The 24,368-nt window shown below is 41.3% G+C and overlaps 2 protein-coding genes across 4 annotated transcripts in view; both read right to left on the bottom strand.

The window, feature by feature from the left end:
- Window positions 1-16,239, bottom strand: part of LOC139166483 (NXPE family member 3-like) — a 30,420-nt gene extending 14,181 nt beyond the window's left edge. Inside the window, exons 1-3 of one of the 3 annotated variants that reach the window (XM_070750080.1) lie at window positions 16,229-16,239; window positions 5,209-5,276; window positions 201-419 (exon numbers count right to left, since the gene is read on the bottom strand). In XM_070750080.1, the coding sequence (XP_070606181.1) occupies window positions 201-410 (210 nt within the window). In that variant the 5' untranslated portion in view covers window positions 411-419; window positions 5,209-5,276; window positions 16,229-16,239. The other 2 variants (XM_070750077.1, XM_070750078.1) reach the window with 2 other exon arrangements.
- Window positions 16,240-16,376: 137 nt separating this feature from the next.
- The window catches only part of LOC139166485 (NXPE family member 3-like), a 33,685-nt gene continuing 25,693 nt past the window's right edge, over window positions 16,377-24,368 (bottom strand). The window contains exons 5-6 of the mRNA XM_070750084.1: window positions 22,105-22,311; window positions 16,377-18,380 (exon numbers count right to left, since the gene is read on the bottom strand). Of these exons, the coding sequence (XP_070606185.1) occupies window positions 17,821-18,380; window positions 22,105-22,311 (767 nt within the window). The 3' untranslated portion in view covers window positions 16,377-17,820. The remainder of the gene's footprint in view (window positions 18,381-22,104; window positions 22,312-24,368) is intronic.

The following is a 24,368-nucleotide window of genomic DNA, read 5'->3' as shown; positions in this document are numbered from 1 at the left end:
ATTTTCTAATTATCAAAAATGAGAAAAAATAAGTTAAATACTTTGTATTTATGTATTAAGACATGGCATCCCAAAGTACTCCAGAGCAATACATTCAAAATCACTGAAAACTATGTTACGTATCATAAGAAGACCTGAATGATAAGAAAGAAAATCTTTCAAATTATTTGACTAGTTCTTAGGCAGGTTATGTAACTTACCTGTAGTTGATAAAAGTTGTGGACTAATACCAAAATAGCCAAAATTGCTAGAAAGCAGCACAAAATATGGGTTCTGGAGCAACGAAGCCACATGACCCCCCTCGTCTCTTTCTCACCCACGTAAGTTGCTGTCCTTATTCCACAGGTGTCAATTTCACTGTTATCCAGCATCACATAAACACTGTTATCATCAAGAGGCTTTGGTAACATCACTATTATCTATAAAGAGTTTTAAACTTTTGATTAGACCTTGAATACAGCTAATAGAAAGATGTGTACATTTGAGAATCAACAATATTACCTTTAACTTCAGTTAAACTGCAGAGAAGGGTGGCATACAAATCTAATATTATATTATTATTATTATTATTATTATTATTATTATTATTATTATTATTATTATTATTATTATTATTATAGAATAATTCAATAAAAAGTCCAGGTCAGAAAAACAGTCCAAAGAATATCCAATTACAAAGTCTTCTTACCAGTTGTCTTTGTCATGAACAGTAAACAAAGATACCATGGTATATACACAGCTTAGATACAACAAACAGAATGTCAGAGAAAGCATGAGAGAGAGCTATGACGTTTTCATCACAGAATTTTATAGTTATATCCTGAGACCAGCTGTTGTTAATAAATATACATAAGTCTCCTCCCTTTTTTCCCTTCATAGTTGTACAATCCTGTCTGCACTGAGTATCTGTCATTATGTCATGGCTATGGTCATATTAGTATCAGGAAGTACATATACAGTACTTCAATTATTATTACAATGTTAAACTCACAAGGCAGATAAAAGGGATGGCATTTCTCTGCCAAATACTGCAGATCAGGAGATCAGTAAGTATCCATTATTTTAACATTTGTGTTCCAGTTGTTATTTATGTAAACACAAAGCCCTCCCTCCTCTGCTCTTACTGGAGGCAATAGTTCTATCCATTTGATAAACTGAGCTCCCTTGTAATTCGATAACCTACCCTGGAATGGTAGATTCTCTGTAAAAAACAAAAAAACCAGTCCTGAATGTATTTCATCATGTGTGGGTTGCACTTACCTTTCCTACCAGTTGGCATCGTGATGGAAATGTGCCTTTTCCATGCACTTGGGCTTATTTTGGTCATACGTTTGTCCCATCACATCACAGAAATTATCTTCTGTGCATGCTCAGAAGCCTCTGTGCGCTTCTTACTCTGCTACAGAGCCCCGGACTACGATATCGAAAATGCTAACAAAATATCCACATTACTAACGTGGGCAACCAACTGCCCAATTACCCCATTATCTTCCTCGGAGATCTCATCCATTAACTGGTCCTTAAATGAATGAAGCACGGAACTCATCCACTCTACTATCTATAATACCGTCACCTATCTGGAACTCAACCAACTAGTAACTAACAATACCAGACTTGATAACTGTCTGGATCTCATCTTCTGGAACAGCAGAAGTGCAATATATGGCTTACAAATAACAGAACCATTTTCCAACAGCAACCACAGCATGATAAACCTCAGTCTCAACCTAAGCCACACTGTGATATACCAAAATAATACAACACCAAAATTCAATTTCAAAAAAGCGAACTACGAACTCATTGAAGCCCATCTCTCAACATTAAACTGGAAAACTCTATTCTCTGAATGCTACACTGCTGATGACCTCTACAACTCATTCCTACTCGAAATGAAAATTATCATCAGACTTCATGTACCTCTAACATGTAACAAAAACAAAAAAAATAACCTCCCCATCTCAATAAGGAAATTACAAACAAGAAAAAAATATCTCTGGAGGAAAAACACAAAAGGACAAGTTTCCAACTTCAAAAGCCGATATAAAAGCATTTGCAATCAAATAAAAGCAGAATGCCTTAACTACTGCAGCAAACAAGAGGAAAAACTCCTACACACCAAATCTAATAGACCTTTCTACAACTTTGTCAGCAATAAACTCAAAGACTCTAGACCCATCCCACCTCTCAAAGGACCCAACAACAAAGAAACACAAAAGGACAAGTTTCCAACTTCAAAAGCCGATATAAAAGCATTTGCAATCAAATAAAAGCAGAATGCCTTAACTACTGCAGCAAACAAGAGGAAAACCTCCTACACACCAAATCTAATAGACCTTTCTACAACTTTGTCAACAATAAACTCAAAGACTCTAGACCCATCCCACCTCTCAAAGGACCCAACAACAAAGAATACCACGATGATTCATCCAAAGCCAACCTCCTCAACTCTTTCTTTGTCTCTGTCTTTGTTAACAGCAATTGCTCATCCCCCAGTTTCATCAATCGCACCTCAAACTCCCTCAACGACCTAACCCAAGTAGACTTCACTGAAGACTGAGTTGAACAAGCATTACGTGACTTTAAACCTTCTCTATCAGTCGGACCAGATGGTCTATGTGCTTACTTCCTAAAAAAGCTCTCTTCTGCCATAGCTGAACCACTAAGCATAATTTTCGAAAAATACTTCAGAACAGGCACACTTCCTAAGCTATGGTCGAAAGCAATGGTCATCCCCATCTTCAAAAAAGGAGACTCCTCTCTTGTCTATAACTACAGACCAATTTCACTATGCTGCGTCCTATGCAAAGGCATGGAATCAATTATAAATAAATCAATTACTCTCCATCTAGAAACTAATAATATGCTCTCTAACAAACAATTTGGTTTCAGAAAAAAACTATCCTGCAACCTGCAGCTCCTACACTACAAAAATATATGGACAACTCATCTAGATCAAGGGAAATCTATAGATGCAATTTATAATGACTTCTGCAAAGCCTTTGATTCAGTGGTCCACCACAAACTACTCCTAAAACTCAAATCCTATGGCATCTCAGGATCCCTCCATAGCTGGATTACAGTATTCCTGTCAAACAGACAGCAAGTGGTCAAATTAGGAAGCACCATATCCACCCCCATCCCAGTTAAAACCGGTGTTCCCCAAGGTAGTGTACTGGGACCCACGCTCTTCATTCTCTAAATCAATGACCTTTGCGTTTACATTACAAGCAACTGTGTCCTCTTCGCCGACGATGGAAAACTCTTCAACACCACCGATAACACAACTACTCTCCAAAAAGACCTGAACTCTGTTTCTGAGTGGTCTAACACATGGCAACTCCAAATCTCAACTAGAAAATGCTCTGTCCTACACATTGGGAAGAAAAATCTGAACTTCAAATACAAACTGAATAATTAAATTATCACAGATAATCCCCACTCGGTTAAAGACCTCGGTATACTAATAACAAAAGATTTAAGTGCCAAAGCCCACTGCAACAACATAGCCAAGAAGGCTTCAAGAGTTGAAAACCTAATCCTACGTAGATTCTGCTCTGGCAATCTCACACTGCTTACCAGAGCTTACAAAACTTTTGCCAGACCCATCCTCGAATACAGCTCATCTGTTTGGAACCCATATCGCATCTCAGACATTAACACCTTTGAAAATGTCCAAAGATACCAATAACATTCCTTTCTTTTTCCGTCCTTTTTCTTTCTTTACTCTTCTTTCCTTTTTTCCTTTCCTTTTTTTCTTTTTTTTTCTCCCTCTCTTCTTTCTTTTTCATCTTTCTTTCTCTCTCATCTTTCTCTTTCCTTTCTACCGTGTATAAATTTAGTTTAGGCTCATGTGATAAGACAACTATGTAACTAAACAAGAACAAACCACAGTAAATATACTTAATTGATATGAAATATATAAAGAATGATAAACTGCTGAAATGTCAGCCTAAAAATCCCAACCTATGTCAAACAAGTTTGTTAATTTTGTTTATTTTAAGTGTTTATTTTTTAAAAAATAATTTTTTATAAACTTTATTGATTTTCATAAAATTGACGAATGGACTTACAAACATTAAACATATAGCTGGGGTTACAATCCCCCCTCTAATCTTAGAAGTCTACTTATATACAGAAAAAGAATACACTATAAATTAATTCAATTCACATGCTAATTAAACAAAAAGAAGAATTTTGTTCAAACATTATAATAAAGAAAAAAAGAAAAAAGAGATCATTTTAATATATTGAAACTTTTCCATGTCATTTACATTTTGTTTTTCTTTTTATTTATCCACGTATATACCTTGTTCCAAATAATATAAAATTCTGATTCTTCTTGATTATTCAACCGTCTTGTCATCATATCCATCTCTGCGCAATCTAATATTTTCTTTACTACCTCTCCTTCTTTGGGGACATTTTCTCCTTTCAATTTTTATGCCGCACCTCTCCATAGACTCGGGCGGCTAATAAGTAAAATTCTGGGGGGTTTTCAACCTCTTGTAATGTTATTTCTTTTATCAGTTTTTCTATGAGCCGCCCCAAGTCTTCGGAGAGGGGCGGCATACAAATCTAATAAATAATAATAATAATAATAATCATCATCATCATCATCATCATTTTCCAATATAACTTGGCTTTATCACAAGTTCACCATTGATGATAATAAGAACCTATTTCTTTCTTGCATTACCAGCATTTTGCGGACATGTTGGAAAACATTTTGGCAATTCTATTTGGCGGGAGGTGCCACCTATAGAATATCTTAATTTGATTTTCTTTTAATGAAATTGATTTTGTCATTTTCCAATTTGTAATACAAACTTTCTCCCATGTTTTTACACCAATTTATCATATTATCCCTTAAAGTCAAATCAATATTTTTATATCCAATCATATATTTATACGCTTTCCCTATTAATTTATTTTGGTTTGTGGTTAACAAATTGCCTAGGAAATTTTTACTCTTAATAAAAGTATATATCTTGCTATCTCTTTGAAATCTAGACTGTATCTGAGTATATTGCCACCAATCTATTTTTATCCCTTCTTCCTGTAATTTTAATTGTTTAATAAAGTTTATTTTTTATTTTATTTTTTTAAAAGAAAGAGATAGTTTCAGCTCCTCAATCTTATTAAAGAGAGATCTAATGTTTGAGGGAAAAAAAGATTTGGCAGTGTAGGCAGGTGAGAATTTTTTCTTACCTTACATGTAGTCCAGCTCTACAGCCTCTTTTCTGCCTGCATTTCATCTCCTCCATTTCCTTTGCTACCTAGCATGGGGAGTCATCTAATCAGCTCATCTAGAATGTTTTTACTTTTGGTTCAAAAATGCAGCCTTCTCTGCCAATGATTACTAACTCTTGCCAACTGTAAACTACTTGTGCCGGAACATGTAGAGCACTCACTAAAAAAATACACAAACAATAAATTAGTTAAAACATACTGGTCTTTTAACAGATAAAGATACCATCTTTAAGTATTTAAGCCTCTTTTCAAACTTTGGGAAAACTTAAGATATTAACCCAACTGGGATAGAGTAATGTAATCCATGAATCAGCCACTTGTGGAATGTAATCTAGAATCAACAAGTTTTCCATTGGTGACATATTAGGTGTAATCAATATCTTGTTTAGCTTAGAAGGTTCCTCCAATCTTCACCAATCTTCCTTTGATGAGATTGAAAACCATCACCACCCACGGGCTGGCTCCGAACACTTCATGCCTGAGGGTCTGAATTTGGACCTAAACCTTCCAGTAGAGGAGGGGACAATCTGGGACATAAAAGATTGTTTGCCTTTGAAAATAACATCTCCCACACAAAAAGCAAGGGAGAAAAATAAGGAAGATAAGGATTAACTGTAGGTGAAGCAAGCTAAAATTGTGAAGAAAAAATATTTGGGAACTAGGAAGAACAAAAGCTTTTTTTGGAAAATTTAAAAGAAGCTGTGATTTTAGAATACAGTGATCCCTCGATTAGCACGGTCTCGATTAGCGCGAAACGCTGCAACGCGGTTTTTCAAAAAATATTAATTAAAAAAATAAAATATTAAAAAATAAAAAATAAGTCCACGCTAGTTCTCTCTCTCTTTCTCTCCCTGTTGCCGGCGTGGTATATGAGAGAGAAAGAGAGAGGCAGAGGTCGGGCGCATTACCGGGAGGTGGAGGCGGCGTGGGGACGCTGGGTGCCGGGGACACCGAGGAGGGGGTGGACGTCAACTGCGGGCGGGAGGAAAGCGAATGCCACGGGGCTGGGCTCGGCTCCCCCCTCGGCTCCCCCCCTTACCAGCCCCGCCGCGGAAGGCTCCATTCTGTTCCCTGAATGGAGACCGCCGGCTGCTCAATCGGGCCGGCAGGGAACAGAATGGAGCCTTCCGCGGCGGGGCTGGTAAGGGGGGGAGCCGAGGGGGGAGCCGAGCCCAGCCCCGTGGCATTCGCTTTCCTCCCGCCCGCAGCCGACTGATCATGGGCTCCTTCGCAACCTCGGAGAGCTTCCTGGTTTTCGTGAGCTTTCATGCCCTGGAAGCTCTCCGAGGTTGCGAAGGAGCCCACGATCAGTCTCGGCTGCGGGTGGGAGGAAGGCGAATCCCCCGTGGGCTCCGTTACATCTTCCGCTGCCAGCCAGGCCATGCTGGCGGCAGCGGAACAATCGCTGGCTGTCAACTTTTCTTTTTAAAACTGGGCAGGAGCTGACTTGCCTCCCCTGTGCTAAAAAGAAAAGTTGACAGCCAGCGCTGCGACTGACGGAATGCTGAGCCTCCCGTTTTCTCTCCCCCTCCCCTCGCCCCTTCGCCTCCCTGTGTTCCTAGGAGAAGTGCTGGGGATTGAGGCAAGACAGACCTTCTGCTCCTCACCAGCAGTTCTCCTAGGAACAAAGGGGGGCGAAGGGGCGAGGGGGCGGAGAGAGAACGGGAAGCTCAGCATTCCGTCAGCCACAGCGCTGGCTGTCAACTTTTCTTTTTAAAACTGGGCAGGAGCTGACTTGCCTCCCCAGTGCTAAAAAGAAAAGTTGACAGCCAGCGCTGCGACTGACGGAATGCTGAGCCTCCCGTTCTCCCCCCCCACCTCGCCCCTTCCGGTTTCGGCGTTCGGCAACGGAGTCCGGCGCTGGGGCCATGCGGGGCCGCTCATCCAGGGGGGCGTGGACTGGCAAGCGGCAAGCGGCAAGTGATCTGGCGGGAAGACCAAGGGAAGGTTCCTTCAGCCGCCCAACACCTGATCCGCTCCGCAGCGCGGCAACGGGGAAACCCCATCTTCGGCTCCTCGCTGCTTCCGCGCTGCGGAGCAGATCAGCTGTTGGGCGGCTGAAGGAACCTTCCCTTGGTCTTCCCCGCCGCCCACACGCAAACTCCACCATCTGCGCATGTGCGGCCATGAAAAAAATGACGCACATGCGCAGATGGTGTTTTTACTTCCGCATCCAGTATAACGCGGAAATCGGTTAGCGCGGGAGGTCTTGGAACGTAACCCCCGCGCTAACCGAGGGATCACTGTAATACCTTACTTTAAGGAGGGGAAATATTGATATTTGAACTGGAAGATGTTTTTGACTTAATATTAATTGAGTATCAACTATATTTATTTATTTATTTATTTATTTATTGGATTTGTATGCCGCCCCTCTCCAGAGACTCGGGGCGGCTAACAGCGACAATAAAACAGTGTACAATAGTAATTTGGTATTGATGATTAAAAATCAATTAATATAAAAACCAAACATACATACATACATACCATGCATAGAATTGTAAAGGCCTAGGGGGAAAGAGGATCTCAATTCCCCCATGCCTGGCGGCAGAGGTGGGTTTTAAGTTGTTTACGAAAGGCAAGGAGGGTGGGGGCAGTTCTAATCTCTGGGGGAAGTTGGTTCCAGAGGGCTGGGGCCACCACAGAGAAGGCTCTTCCCCTGGGTCCCGCCAGGCGACATTGCTTAGTTGACGGGACCCAGAGAAGATCCACTCTGTGGGACCTAACTGGTCGCTGGGATTCATGCAGCAGAAGGCGGTCCCTGAGGTAATCTGGTCCGGTGCCATGAAGGGCTTTATAGGTCATAACCAACACTTTGAATTGTGACCGGAAACTGATCGGCAACCAATGCAGACTGCGGAGTGTTGGTGTAACATGGGCATATTTGGATTTATAAATATAAAATAACATTGAGAGCACAGAACAAGGTGGAGGAATTTCTGATTTGAAGCAGGAGCGCCATTTTGGGGGGGGAGTAATTCTTGGATATTTCTTTTTGGTGGACAAATAACATGGATTAAACTTTGTGGCAAAAAGGTTACCAAGGGGAAATAAAATTATAGAATACTAAGACTACAGTGTAAATAAGCAGTGTGTGGGAACGAAAAAAAATTTTAAATTATGGATCGTATAGAACTGAAACTGGAAAATATAATGAAAAAAATAACAAACACAGTTCAGACAAATGAGGAAAAGATGGAGAACTTTGGAAGAGTGAAAGAAACATAAGAACCAAGAAATAAGCAACAAGAAAGAAAATACAGCAAAGAAATGATTGAAACATAGAGGGCAAAAAAAGGCAGTAAAACAGAAGGGGAAGGTCTCTGGTGTGGGAAAGATAAGGAAGAGAAAAAAACTAAAAGGGAAAAGAAAGAAAAATCTAGAAAAAAAATGAAAAAATTAAAGCAATATCAGACAACAAAAGGGGAGAAAGAGAATAGAGACCTAGAGAAAGAGAATAGAGAAATAGAGACCACAGCAAAAAAAGATAGAAAAGAGAGAGCAAAAAGAAATATGGGGGAAGGCAATCAAAAAAAGAAAAAGAGGATTAAAGCTTTGGAGCAGGGTAAAAGACAAGGGATAAAAGAAACATAAATAAATGTAAATTAGTAGTAATATTTTTCAATATAAGCCTGGTAACAGAAAATATGACAACTGAAACTATATAACTTTTAAATATGTTTTGTATGGGGAAAAACAAAAGGAATACAGTATTTTTGAATATAAGTTTGATAAGTTTAATTAATTTAATATTACATAAGTATGAAAAATTGTTCATTGAAATAAGGATAAAATATTATATTTATTTATTTATTTATTATTTAGATTTGTATGCCGCCCCTCTCCGCAGACTCGGGGCGACTCACAACAAAGTGAAAAACAATTTACGACAAATCTAAATTACTGTTTAAAAATATTTTAAAAACCCCATTTTCTAAAGAAACATACATCCAGTCATACCATTCATAAATTGTATATGCCCGGGGGAGATGTCTCAGTTCCCCCATGCCTGACGACAAAGATGGGTCTTAAGGAGCTTACGGAAGGCAAGAAGAGTAGGGGCGGTTCTAATCTCCGGGGGGAGTTGGTTCCAGAGGGCCGGGGCCGCCACAGAGAAGGCTCTTCCCCTGGGGCCCGCCAACCGACATTGTTTAGTTGACGGGACCTGGAGAAGGCCCACTCTGTGGGACCTAATCAGTCGCTGAGATTCGTGTGGCAGCAGGCGGTCTCGGAGATATTCTGGTCCAGTGCCATGAAGGGCTTTAAAGGTCATAACCAACACCTTGAATTGTGACCGGAAATTGATCGGCAACCAATGCAGACTGCGGAGTGTTGGTGAAACATGGGCATACCTAAGTAAGCCCATGACTGCTCTCGCAGCTGCATTCTGCATGATCTGGAGTTTCCGAACACTTTTCAAAGGTAGCCCCATGTAGAGAGCATTACAGTAATCGGACCTCGAGGTGATGAGGGCATGAGTGACTGTGAGCAGTGAGTCCCGGTCCAAACTGGTGCACCAGGCGAACCTGGGCAAACGCCCCCCTCGCCACAGCTGAAAGATGGTTCTCTAATGTGAGCTGTGATCGAGGAGGACACCCAAGTTGCGGACCCTCTCTGAGGGGGTCAATAATTCCCCCCCCCCCAGGGTAATGGAAGGACAGATGGAATTGTCCTTGGGAGGCAAAACCCACAGCCACTCCGTCTTATCCGGGTTGAGTTTGAGTCTGTTGACACCCATCCAGGCCCCAACAGCCTCCAGACACCGGGACATCACTTCCACTGCTTCGTTGACTGGACAAGGGGTGGAGATGTAAAGCTGGGTATTATCAGCGTACTGATGATACCTCACCCCATGCCCTTGAATGATCTCACCCAGCGGTTTCATGTAGATATTAAATAGCAGGGGGAAGAGGACCGACCCCTGAGGCACCCCACAAGGGAGAGACCTCGGGGTCGACCTCTGGCCCCCCACTAACACCGACTGCGACCGACCGGAGAGGTAGGAGGAGAACCACTGGAGAACAGTGCCTCCCACCCCCAACCCCTCCAGCCGGTGCAGAAGGATACCATGGTCGATGGTATCGAAAGCTGCTGAGAGGTCAAGAAGCACCAGGACAGAGGATAAACCCCTGTCCCGGGCCCGCCAGAGATCATCCATCAACGCGACCAAAGCAGTTTCCGTGCTGTAACCGGGCCTGAAACCCGACTGCTGGGGACCTAGATAATCGGCTTCTTCCAAGGACCGTTGGAGCTGGAGTGCCACCACCTTCTCGATAACCTTCCCCATAAAGGGAAGGTTGGAGACTGGACGATAGTTATTGAGTACGGCTGGGTCCAGGGAAGGCTTCTTGAGGAGGGGGCGCACGAGCGCCTTTTTATAGGATGATGGAAAGGATCCCCTCCCCAAGGAAGCGTTGACAATCTCCTGGACCCAGCTCCGTGTCACCTCCCTGCTGGCCGAAACCACCCAGGAGGGACACGGATCCAGTAAACAGGTGGCGGAACTCACAGCTCCAATGGCCTTGTCTACTTCATCAGGTGTCACCAGATCAAACTCTTCCCAGACAGGTGGACAAGTACGGGCCCCAGTCACCTCGACTGACTCGTTGTCAGCCGACTCTGTTTTCCAATTGGAGTCGAGGTCCGCCCGGATCTGAGCGATTTTATCAGCGAAAAACGTGTTAAAATCCTCGGCACTACTCTGTAAGGGCTCCCCAATTCCCCCCTGGTTAAGAAGGGAGCAGGTCACCCTAAACAGAGCGGCCGGGCGGGATTCCGCTGATGTAATCAAGGCGGCATGATACGTGCATCTTGCCGCCTTGAGCGCCACTTTGTAAGTCTAAATAAAAGCTCTTACAAGTGTTTGATCGGATTCAGACTTACTCTTCCTCCATCGCTTCTCTAGACGTCTCTTCTGGCGTTTCAACTCCCGGAGCTCCTCGTTGAACCATGGAGCTCTATGGGGTCTAGCACCACGGAGAGGTCGCAAAGGCGCAATCCGATCGAGAGCCTCCGCTGCAGCCTTTTCCAGGCTTCCTCAAGAGACTGCGCCGAACTGTGGACGAGTGCATCTGGAATGACCCCAAGCGCCATCTGAAAGCCCTCTGGGTCCATCAGGCGTCTGAGGCGGAACATCTTAATTGGTTCCGCCTCCCTGCGGGGAAGGATTGGAGCCAGGAAGTCAAGCCGTAGTAGAAAATGGTCTGACCATGACAAAGGCAATACTTCTAAGCCCCTTAATCTCAGACCATTACTCAATTGCTCAGAGAGGAATACCATGTCGGGTGCGTGAGAAATAAGCCCACCTGAACCCCTAAGTCCAACTTCATCAAGAGAGACTCGCAACCCGCAATCTCTGGAGCAATGAGTCTATGTAGGCAAAGGCTCTCCCTGGCTATAATAGCCACTGCTCCCCCAATTCCCTGGGGTCGAGGTTGCTGCCATGGGCAAATTTCAGAGAGAGGAACTCCTCCCTCTGGGCCCAGCCAGGTTTCAGTAATACATGCCAGGTCGGCCTCCTCATCCAGGATTAAATCCCGGATGAGGAGAGCTTTATTTACCACCGACCTGGCATTAAGCAGCAGCAACCTGAGCCCAGGGCCAGAATTACACTCATCACCAGTACCCAAGGTAGAGCTCACAGAGCCAGAACAAGGGATCGTTATTAAGCAACGATCCCTCGTTCCCCTGGAACGGCTAACTCTGTGGCCCCCCACCATATCTGCCTCTCCCCAGCAACACCGGGATATTCTGACCCTCTGTCACCCCAGAGATCAGCGCCCCCGCTCCTCCCGCCTCTCCGGCGTCAGGTGGGCCAAATCCATCATTCATACTATTTCCAACTATCTCATTCATACCATACTCCCACCCACCCCAACCATTACACTCATACCAATCATTCACTCCATGCACAAAATTATATCCACTCCAATCATCCATTAATTAAAAGACCCCCCAATAATATTAAAAGAGAATTAAATTAATAATGGTTAAAATATGTCACAATAAATAGGTATAAAATAGAAGGTAAAAAGATTCATAAAAATTAATAATTAATAGTATAAAATCAGGTCTTGATATTAGTTAATCATCAGTCAATTAATCAATCCAGGTGTAATGTCTTTTGTAGGTCTTCTATATATGTATGAATAACATGCAGAAATGAAGTTATGAAATAAGAAAAGATGAAGATTGAAAAATATAAAAATATAAAGATTGAAATATGCAATATTGATGTTAGAAAAGATGAAGATTGAAAATATCTAACTTTTAAATAAGAAACATGTAGAAATAAATTTATATGCATTGGGACATAAGAGATAATAGTGTTAATGTTTATGTAAGATGAAGATTGAAAAAGAAAAATATAAAATTGAAATATGCAATATATTTTTGAATAAGTTTGATATTAGAAAAGATGAAGATTAAAAATATAAACTTAAATAAGAGACACGTAGATATGAATTTATACATGTTGGAATATAAGATAACTGTTGTTAATGTGTATATTTAATTAATTTCTTAGTATTATATAATTATGAATAAATTGTTCATACAAAGATTGAAATATGTAATATTGAAATATATTTTGTAAGGAAAAATAATGATGTGTAAAACAGAATAAAGAAATTATAAGTTGATTTTTGATTAATGTTTAGGAAATAAGTAGAGTAAAAGATACTAACATTAAAAATAAATAACTTGGGAAATGATCATATCTTTGTTGGAATTAAAATGGTGGAAGGGGAATAAGAGGGAGAAAAAGACTAAAGATTGAAAATGAAATGATAATGGATTGTAATGTTAAAAAACAAGAAATATTGTTAAGAATGACACTCACAGAGCAAATGCTCACAACATGAGATGTTGAAACACCAAAAACAGATAAAATTTATTGAACAAAAAAAAATCTAAGCCTTTTTTCTAACTTTGGGAAAACGTAAAATACTAACTCCTCTGCGAAAGGGTAATGTAATCCATAAATCAGCAACTTGTAGAATGCGCAATGTAGAATCAACATTTTCCATTGCTGATATCTCAGATATATTACATTTGATATAAGTAATACAGTATATCAGAAGTCAAGTACTGTAATCCAAACAGTAAAAGATATTGATTACATGTCTTTTACTGTTTGATTACTTGATTTCTGATATATTACATATATCAAATGTATCATTTGTTTCTGCACCCTATAAAAACACTTGATCCTGTTAATAAATTATTCTTTTGCTTTATCTGTATACTTGGTGATTTGTATTTTTGGATGGGCAAAGGAGGTAAAAACATCTTTCAAATTCTTGGATTAAGTACTCATCACCCCCACACCAAATTTGGGGTGCTTGAATTTCAAGGCAACCTTCTCATGTTCTGCATGTGAGTGGGAGTATGTGGCAAGCTACTGTGGGGGGGGGGGGGGAGAAAGAGATGGGTCTTTGGACATAATGTGGCTTTTACGTTTTTATGAGTTTTTGTCGATGCATTTCATAGCATCCTTTTTAATTCACCCCGACTAGAATAGAAAATAATTCTTTATTGGCCAAGTGTGATTGGACACACAACTGAATTTCTTTTGGTGCATATGCTCTCAGTGTACATAAAATAAAATATAGATAATATATAGCTGATTATTGATTTGGGGGGGGGGGGTTTGTACAGTAAAACCAGAAATATGCTATACCGAATTTGCAAGCAAGAACACTTTCAATAGCCCCGTTAGCAGACACCGCAAGTCGCTCCCTTGCATCCGTCGCTTCGCGCCACTGTTGAGTTCATTATAGCTCGATCCAGAAGTGGGCTGCCGCCGGAACGCCTAATTGCGCGGCTCTGGAACGCGAGTGCGGGATGGAGCGCAATTACGCTTACAGCCCCTGTGCAGGTGGCAAAACCGCGCACAGAGACGCGCGTGCTGGACAAGGACAGACGCGCGTCCCTGCGCGCGATTTTGCTACCTGCACAGGTGCAAGGAGCGTAATTGCGCTCGATCCTGCACTCGCGTTGCAGTACCGCGGGGCTGCGCGCAATTAGGCGTTCCGGCAGCACCCCAGTTCTGGATCGATCGTTCGGGGAGGCCTTCTCTCTCATCCGATAAGATCTACTCCACTCACTCACCCACTCTCCCTACCACAGAAAACCGTTCACTCGTACCTACGATCCTGCGCCGCACTCACCCGTCCAATGGAAGGAGAGCCGAGGTGCAGAGAGCAACCCGCTTGTGCAGAAGTTAGAGGCGAAATCCGCACGTTCGCCTTGCCCACTTCCTCTCGCTCTTATTTGGCTTGATAGTCGGGCACCTTTCGGCGAAGGGTTTGAAAAGGCGAAGAGGGCTCGACTGCTTTCGCCCCACCTTCTGCTGGACACTCCGCTTTTATTGCGCAAGCACAGACCCGCGTGGTCAATCGCGCCTTTAGTTATTTTAAAGCCGAAACGATTCTAGCTGCTGTTGTGCAATACTTCCGATGCTCGGCCGCCTTTCTTAGCAATACTTCGTTTTTTGGGGTCCGCTTCTCTAAACTAAACTGAGCGGTTCCATTCAATATATTTCTTGTTCGCTCACTAGAGGGGTTTTGATCAAGTTCAACGTGTTCTTTAGTTTCTGTCTCTTACAAACAGGGCCGTGGAAAACCAAAGAGCATATGCCGAAAAATACACTACTAAAGCACTGTAAACCGGTAGCCTATAAAATAGCTTTGTAGAAAATCTTTAAGCTTTAAAATAGCTTTAATAATTTGTAGAAAAACAGCCCTGAGTTCAAGCTGGACAGGACATAACGTTCAAATATCATGATTTTGACACTTGTCTGTTCCTAACGGGCCCTCTGGATTTAAGGATTAAAAATGTATTCAGTGAGTTTAGTTGACTTATGGCATTAAACCACAGCTGCCACAATCTTCCCCAAGTCTCCGGAGATGGGCAGCATACAAGTCTAATAAATTATTATTATTATTATTATTATTATTATTATTATTATTATTATTATTATTATTATTTGGCATAAGGGCCTTAGGCCTTAAGCCAGTGCTTCTCAATTATTTTCTGTTATGCCCTCCCCCCCAGGAAGAAGTAAACATTTTGTACCACCACCACCACCCCAACTCTCTGATTTGAGGAATTTTAGTGTTAATTTTTATTATTTTACTTATTTTACTAAAATGCAAGCAAACTATTGGCTGGGGAAGGTTGCACTACCCACTTACCTGGGAGTAAGTCGCACAGAACTCAGTGGAGCCTGTTTTCCGTTAGGAGAATCAATTCAGAGTTACCACACATATTCCCTGGGGTGACATGTGCCCCCCCCCGCATCGCTCTGTGCCCCCCCCCAGGGGGGACCACCCCGCCATTTGAGAAGCACTGCATAAGCCAAAAGTAAGATCAGTGAGTCCCAACCCGTTTTTTTGGTCATGCCCCACCTAAGCATCTCTAAAATCCTGATGCTGCCCCCCCCCCCCAATATAATTCTTACTATTCAAAAAAGTGAACTTCTACTCACGTGGAGGAAGCTTAAAAGGCCATTAACTTGCTTTAAACAAGGTTCCAAAGAACATGGCATCCATAAAAGACAAAAAAAAAAAGAATGAAAGACGGTAGAAGTACTGAGGAACTCAAAAAATAATACAGTGCTCCCTCGATTTTCATGGGTCTGAACTTAGCAAATAGCCTATACCACAGTTTTTTAAAAAATATTAATTAAAAAATACTTCGTGGGTTTTTTCCTATGCCACAGTTTTTCCCGTCCGATGACCTCATATATCATCGCAAAACTAATAATTTTTGCAAATAAATAACAAAAAAAATAATTATTGTTAATAAATAATTATGTTTATAAATATCAGGATCACTAAGTGTCTTATTCAATGGTGAGTACCAGTAATAATGGTGAGTAAATGGTTGTTAAGGGAATAGGAAATGGTAATTTAGGGGTTTAAAGTGTTAAGGGATAACTTGTGATACTGTTCATAGCCAAAAATGGTGTATTTACTTCTGCATCTCTACTTCGCGGAAATTTGGCTTTCACAGGCGGTCTCGGAACGCATCCCCCGCGAAAATTGAGGGAACACTATAGTACGAAGGGACAAGAAAAAACAGCAAATAAAGTTTCAAAACGTATAATAGAAAACTGAAATTCATAAATGTAAGATAATTTTAATGAAAGCTTTTTCTGTAATTCTTTGATCATATTAATTACTAAACATATTAAAATAAAGGTGCCTAATAAATTCAAAATACAATTTGAGCTCACCTCAAGATCATATTTACAATATAATCCTATGCATGTCTACCCAGAAATACCTAACTACCGTTGTCTTCAATGGGTCTTACTCCTGGAAAAAATTTGTAGGATTGCAGCTTTAGTCTATTTAAGTTAGCGAGAAGTTATGCTTGATTCAGAGAGATTTTATATTAGGTTCCAGTTTAGTTAGCTTCTTTGTCAAGTCTAGCTCAGTGATATCCAGTGATTTTTTTTCTTCAGTACCAAATCATTTACAGCACTAAAGCCACATTCAGCTAAATATGAAGATGGGAAGAGTAACAGCAGTTTTCTTGCAAAATAAGTTGAATTTGGGTATTTAGTTTCTGTGTCATCACAAAGCCATGCCATCACTCCTTTTATATTGAATAAAGTTTTAAGTGACTCATTTTGAATTTCCGAGAGCTCTTCTTGATATTGCATTGAAACGTCAGATAGATCCACCAGCACTAGCTGCACTACACACATTGGAAAATTAATTTGTTTTAAATCAGAACAACTTTCTTTCAAATCATAGGTCCATATTTTCACATCATCCACAACGATAAATATAGCTGCATCAGTCATCTCATATTGTTATAAATGTGAGAAACTTACGAATACATGGTGAAATTAGGAGAGGGATGGTAGGCACGCTTGTGCCCTTATGCACGCTCCTTACAACCTCTGAGAAATGGGTTGAGGTCAATTTTCTTACCAAAATTCTTCCAAAAACTTGCCTATTATTTTTTGTGCTTCTTTCAGCTATTACTCTTTAGTAATCAATCTTACTGTTCTATTATCATTTATCTGTACTTACTTTGCTTATGCTTATGTTTATGTTTATACTTATACCTGCTTTCATTTACATGTTTGGTAAACAAAGAAAATAAATAAGAAACTGGGGCCAATAATAAAAACAGAAGACTATTTCCTTCGAATTTGGAGGTGATTATTTATCACTGCTGTATTTTTCAGATTCTGGATTTTTCTGTTTGAATGAATACAAAAATTGCTCAGTGCTCACCTAAGTTTCAAAGCACTTTTTCTTGATAAGGTCTGAAATGTGCTTACCCCTAGTAAAAAATACTTTATACAAGTAAGGTGTAGAATCTGAATACAACAATACATGCATCATAAAAGGATAGGGTTGGGTATGTGGAAATGTAATCTAGTGTGCATATAGAAATCTCCCTACCACCAATAAATATAAATGTGCAGCTTTTGTGCAAGTTGGCTTAATTTGATGCAAGTTATGACCACAAAAAATAAGCAGTGTTTCGTTTACTAGTGCAGAATACTGAATTATACATATAGAGACTACATTTGATTATGTATGTCAGTTAAGAAACCCTTTTGCGTTGTGGACATATAAAAGACAAGAAAACATCCAACTGATTTTTGACAATAATATCTTCTGGATGTAATTTATGTGGCAAACGGTGAGCCAGTGTCATCTCCCAAGCATCCACAAAGTGCACCCCAATTCCTGAGAACATCTTCCTCATTATTGTGTCAAGCTGATAGGAATACCAGTCACTGTTGAAAAGGCTAACTTCTGGGCCAAGTTCTTGAACATTGGCTGTTTTGATAACTATATAAGTTTTGGGGCTCCGGTCCAATAGCTGAACAACTGCCCTGCGAATATTTCTCATTCTCCTGATGTACACTTCTATAGGAAAAGTGCTAGGGTGAGACCAAATAGTTATGGCAATCACAGTGTTATCACCACCAAAAATATGATTCAGTTCATTAACAATATAATGCAGCTCAATGTTAAAAACTATGAGTAAACGAATGGGAGGGCCATGGCAACGGAAATTTAGTAAGATGTTGTGCTTTGTGTCCACAGCCATACGAGGACCAGATTGCTTAGGACTTCCAAGGTTTAATTCCACAAGATCTGTTTTAAAAAAAGAATTACTGTATCATTGTATGCCGTAATTCTATCATTACCTAGTAGTGTTAGTAAAACAAAACTGATTTTGGCATTATGCCTTCTGAAAAAATTATCTATTTGTTTATTTATTTATTTGATTTCTATGCCACCCCTCTATGAAGACACAAAAAATCATTGAAAGGACAAATAAATGCAAGATTTAATCATGCATATTCAACCAACCGTTTGAAAGGAATAAAAAATAAAAATATCAAACTCAAACATAACAACACTTGTTTGGGAGGAAAAAATTCAATGTTTTAATCACCTGAATAGGCCCTTTCTCGATTCCCTTCTCAAATTCAAGGGGCTCTTCTGCTTCAAATGCTCTGCACTTTTGCTGAACAGTTTTGCTGCAGTCTACCCAGGCGTGGGCAGTAGGCAGGACGGGGTGGAACAAAGTACCACCAGCGGAAATGAAAATGTGTGCGTAGCTCCAGCTGATCAGTGGGGGTCACTTCCTGGATTACTGGTCTTGGCTCGGCTCTCCTTTTTCTCCCTGGTTCGGCTCCTGCTATGTATGCGCTCCTTGCTTTTTTCCTCTTTCCTCCTTCCTGGCCTTCAACAAGTTTCCCTCTCTCCTGCCCATCTTCCCTCCAGCGCCACGCAGCCACCTCCTGCGTGGAAGCGACGCTGGCAGCATTTATGCTTTTGGCAGCACCCGTTCGCCTAGCTACCCAACCTGAGGGAAGGGTATGACCCAGGAAGGAGAGCGCGGGAAACACGAAGCAATTGGTCACCCCAGTGAGTGATACTGGTATGGTTGTAAAGTCGAGGACTTAATCCACTCCTCCCCAGTCACATGACCATTAAGCCACACCCACAGTGTGGTAGTAAAAATTTTGGCTGCCCATTACTGCCCTTTTCTGTCTGTTCTGCTCAAGTATAGGGAAGTCAGCCAGCAGAATTTCCTTCAAAGGTCTCCAGTCTTGTTTCTTGCAGCCTTTTAATAGTTATCCGGATTTTTGCAGCTGAGATCTAACAGATTTTTTAATAAAGAACTGCAAATGTGCCTATTCAATCTGCTGCCAGATATAATTCAGATATAATACATTGGACACTCTTGCACAAAAATGTTCATTAGGACAGCTGCTCTCTTCATTGGATCCCACAAATTTATTTTATTTATTTTATTTATTTGTCAAACAATTACAGTGATCCCCCGCTCGTTGCGAGGGTTCCGTTCCAGGACCCCCCGCAACGAGCGGGTTTTCGCGAAGTAGCGCTGCGGAAGTAAAAACACCATCTGCGCATGTGCAGATGGTGTTTTTACTCCCACAGCGCTAGCGAGGAGCCGAAGATTGGGGGCGGGGCGGCTGTTTGCCGCCGGCATGGAGGGCTTCCTAGCAGCCCCCCAAACCCGGGTTGGGGGTCCGGGGGGCGCTGGCTCTCGGCGCTTTCGAGCTGAGTCCGGGAGCGAATTCGCTTCCGGACTCAGCTCAAAAGCGCCGATAGCAAGCGGCAAGGAACGGCTTGTCTCGGCGCTTTCGAGCTGACCGGACTCAGCTCGAAAGCGCCGAGACAAGCCGTTCCTTGCCGCTTGCTATCGGCGCTTTTGAGCTGAGTCCGGGAGCGAATTCGCTTCCGGACTCAGCTCAAAAGCGCCGATAGCAAGCGGCAAGGAACGGCTTGTCTCGGCGCTTTCGAGCTGACCGGACTCAGCTCGAAAGCGCCGAGACAAGCCGTTCCTTGCCGCTTGCTATCGGCGCTTTTGAGCTGAGTCCGGGAGCGAATTCGCTCCCGGACTCAGCTCAAAAGCGGCGAGAATGAACGGCGTGGGCGGGCGAAGGGCGGGCGGCAGCGAGGAGTTTGCGTGGGCGGTGGGGAAACTCCTCGCTGACGCCAGCAAGAGGGGGAAGACTCAGGGAAGCCGCCCAGCAGCTGATCTCCCGGTTGCCATCTACGCATGCGTGCCCATACACGCATGCGTAGATGGTATTTTGACTTCCGGGTTGAAAAATAGCGAAGTACCCTGTTCGCAATGGTTGGGGACGCAATAAACGGGGGATCACTGTATAGGGTGATAATTTGTACATATAAAACATTAGATAAGTAATGATAAAAAGTAGACAATAGGACAGGGACGGTAGGCACAATGGTGCCTACCGTCCCTGTCCTTCATTTTATGGGTGAGACTTTTGAGATTGCATGCTAAATGCAATGTGGGTCAAAGGTTGATAGACCACAAATACCACAACTTACTTACTTCTCACCCAGCTCCCCACATAGGATAAAAAACTTTAGGGCTCTCTTCATACATGTCTAGTGCCAGGTAGCCTAATAATAGGATATTCTTCTGATGACTTTGTTTCCTTAACAAATGATACTTTAAAAACCATCAAGAATTTTTTGGTCAATAATTGGGCTGTTGATCACATGTTTACTATGAATATATTAAAACTAGCACAAAAAGAAAATTGAAAAGATGTGATTTGGAGCTAGGGGTTGACTAGACTCAAAAAGAAAACAATATTGAAACTGATTGATTGGAAAGATATTAAAAGTTGACATTTGCAAAAATTGAAGGTGTTAAGAGAAGAAATAGAAAGAATGAAATGGAAAAGGGGATTAATAGGGAATATAAATTTTTTTTAAAGGGTTCGGTTCAAAGTTCTGCTCAGTTTAAAGAAATTGGAGTTTGAGAAGGGTTGATTAAGCTGGAATATTGTTTTGTTTGCTCTTTTTAAACTTTAATTCTTTCTCTATTTAGATATATGAATTTAGGAATTGCTGATTTGTTTCAATGGAGTTAGAAGTACTGATCATAGTAAGATGATACTGATTCCGATTAATACATAAGTGGAATTGATTTTAGAATTGTTGGGGAGATTAATGATTTTAATGATTTTTAATTGATTGAAGATAAGTATTGATTGGCTAAATGTTAGATGGGCTGAAATAATTTTTAAATTTGGGATTAGGTAAATGTACTACTTAGAGGGGGGGAAGTATTCTGAAATCCTTACATGTTTATGTTTTATTTTTTAATTTTCTTTGGTTATCATTTGATTGGCTATAAAAGGTTTTTTTGGTTCTTAGAAAAATGTATTAAAAAAGGAAGGAAGTACTCTGGCATAATGGTTAATAAATTAGAAATATAATAGGTGTTGTATTTTTTGCAGGAACATTAAGTAGGGAAATTACATAAAAGAAAATGTATGTAGCTGGATGACAAAATTAGGGGGGAGAAACCTTTGCAACTTTTTTGATTATTGATATTAGTGACTAACAAAATACTGCATTTTATTTATGGAAAACTAGATGGTACGTTGTATTGTTTGAATGTATGTTGAGAGAAAAAAAAATTACTGATAAAAAAAGAACTTCCTTCCTTCTCATCCAGCTCCCCACTTAGGGTAACAAACTGCAGGGCTCTCTTGATATTCATCTACATTCTTGTCAAGAACTTCTGAAATTAAATTGGTCTAAAAGCTTTTGACTTATGTTTCCTGTTATACTAACTTCCAGATGGTGCCAAATAGCCTAATAATAGGATATTCTTCCGGAGGAGGGGAGAATCAAATTTAGGATTTCTTTTCAATTTTTCTCTCAAAATTTTTTAAAAATAAGATGCATATCAACCAAACAACATTGGTAACAAAATGATAAATACTGGTGAAATACTGTGATCTTATGTCAAAACTTTTAATGGCAGAATTTCTTTTAGAAGGAATCAATTTGAACATACCTGGAACAAATTTTGTCAGATATTCAAACCACTGTCTGATTGTAGAGTCTCCAAACAAGTAAATAAGTTTTCCTTGTAAACATGAAGTAATATCTGATGACTTCTTAAAATGCCGAATCAACTGCGTCCTTTGTTGCCATTTATCTTGATAATAATAACCAGAAGGAAATACATCGGAGTTGTGAGATCTTTCCAGACTGTCCATTTCTGAAAGAGAATATTTTGAATGAATAAATAGAAATGAGGAGCCGTGCATTAAAATTGTAGCTTCAAAAAAAATAAGAAATCACGTATGATTCTTTCAAAAAGCAGTTTTATAATTTTAAGTATCATGTCTGCAAAATTTACAAACTCCTTTGTAACAGAAATACTACAACATCCATGTTCCAATTTTACCTTTACTATACTGCCAGGTAAATTTTTGGACAAACATGGAAAATTTTGAGTCATTGCATACATATTCATCTGTATGGAAAACTCAACTGAGTCTTATTATTGCAGAATAAACAAACAAGTAAGACAGATAGCAAGTTGACACACACATATTTTAAATATACATTTTCAAAGCAACATGCCAGATGCATCTGTTTTCCCTCATAAATGAAGTCATAAGATATATATTACCTGAAATATGACCCTCTAGCAAAAAACCCCATGAAAAATGAAATATTATTTACATTTAATCTAATTGTTAATTACAGTTATATTATTTAAAAATGGCCATCTCTGATATGTTTAAAGATGACATAGAATTTATAAGAATGTGTTTTGGAAATCTTATCCATATACATACATATATACATAGACACACATGTTTTTGTGGATTTTCACGGGGATAGGTATGTAAGTCTAAGAATATTCAGCTCTTTTCCCATGTCAGGTTGATAGACTCCTGATGATGTTTCTGTTGTATCCTGAAATGGCTACCTTGTAACTCCTGTAAATAGTTTGTTCCTCTTTCCAGCGCTGTCTGAGCCGAAGCAGGAAGTCGCTCCTGATTGGCTCAGACGCGGCCGGCTCTAGCTTTGGCGGGAACCGCAAATGTATAAAAGGAGCGGTTTCTCCAGGCAGAGTCAGTCGGTACTCGCTGAATTGTCACTTTGCTTTGCTGAGCTGTCACTTGTTCTCTGAGCTGAATAAAAGTACCGATTGCTCAAAACCCTGCCTCTGGGTCTACTTCACTGGCGACGAACGGACGGAAGAAACATCGCGTGCAATATGAACAAAGTCCAGATCGGCCAGGCTCTGGAACTCTTCGATCCCGAGAAGACAACCTGGGACGAGTATATGGCCACCTTCGAGATCTTCCTCGAGGCGGCGGGAATAGAGGACGCCGAAGCCGATCGCAGACGGGCTATTTTCCTTAATTACTGCGGCCCAGAAATCCGTGGACTTGCCCAGACTCTCACCGAACCGCAGCAAGCAAGAACCGTAGCGTGGGACGTCCTACAGGAAAAGCTAGCGAGCCATTTCAAACCGACCAAACCGGCCATGGTTTTTCGGCATCAATTTTCCATGATGGCTCAGAAGGAAACCGAGTCAATCAACCAGTTTACAACGCGGCTTCGAACGGTACTTGCTCAATGCAAGTTTAAAGACCCGGAAGCTCGCCTCACCGACGCCCTGGTTTTCGGCATGAGAAGCGCTACAGTGAGAAATAAACTCCTCACCGAAGAAGAGCCGACTCTACAAACCGTGATTAAACTAGCGCAAACCGCAGAAGCAGCCGACGCAGCGGCGAGAGAATTGAAAGAGCACGGAAGGCGAGAACTCATTGCCAAAATCGACTCCGCGTCTCCCAGCGCCGTGGAAACAGACGACCTCAGCCAACCAACTCTCAGCGGGGACAACTGCCTCCTGGTGCAAGACCAGCCGAGACACCTTAGAGCTACTCACCCAGCCCCCTGCGCGGGCTGCCGGGGAAATCACCAGCGCCATCGATGCCCCTTCCGAGACGCTACATGCCGCCGTTGCAACCGGAGAGGCCACATCGCCATCGCATGCAGAGCAACAGCACCAGAAGAAACATTCGCCACACCGCAATACCAGCGACCTCAAAACCAGACCCCCCAATCGCGAGAAAGGAGACCGTTCCGCAACTCGGGTCAAAGGAACTACTCAACCGCTAACCGCGACTACTATAGAGGTAACTCTCAATTTTCCGTGAATAACACGGCAACCAAAAAGGGGGCTAAAATTGTTATCTCACTGTTACTGAATAACCAGCCTTGCTCAATGGAGCTGGATACGGGCTCTAGATATAC

This window comes from Erythrolamprus reginae, chromosome 4 (assembly GCF_031021105.1).
Source record: "Erythrolamprus reginae isolate rEryReg1 chromosome 4, rEryReg1.hap1, whole genome shotgun sequence".
Classification (NCBI taxonomy): Eukaryota; Metazoa; Chordata; class Lepidosauria; order Squamata; family Dipsadidae; genus Erythrolamprus; species Erythrolamprus reginae.
Note: the sequence above shows the minus strand (reverse complement) of the source record. Positions and strands in the feature narration are given on the sequence as shown.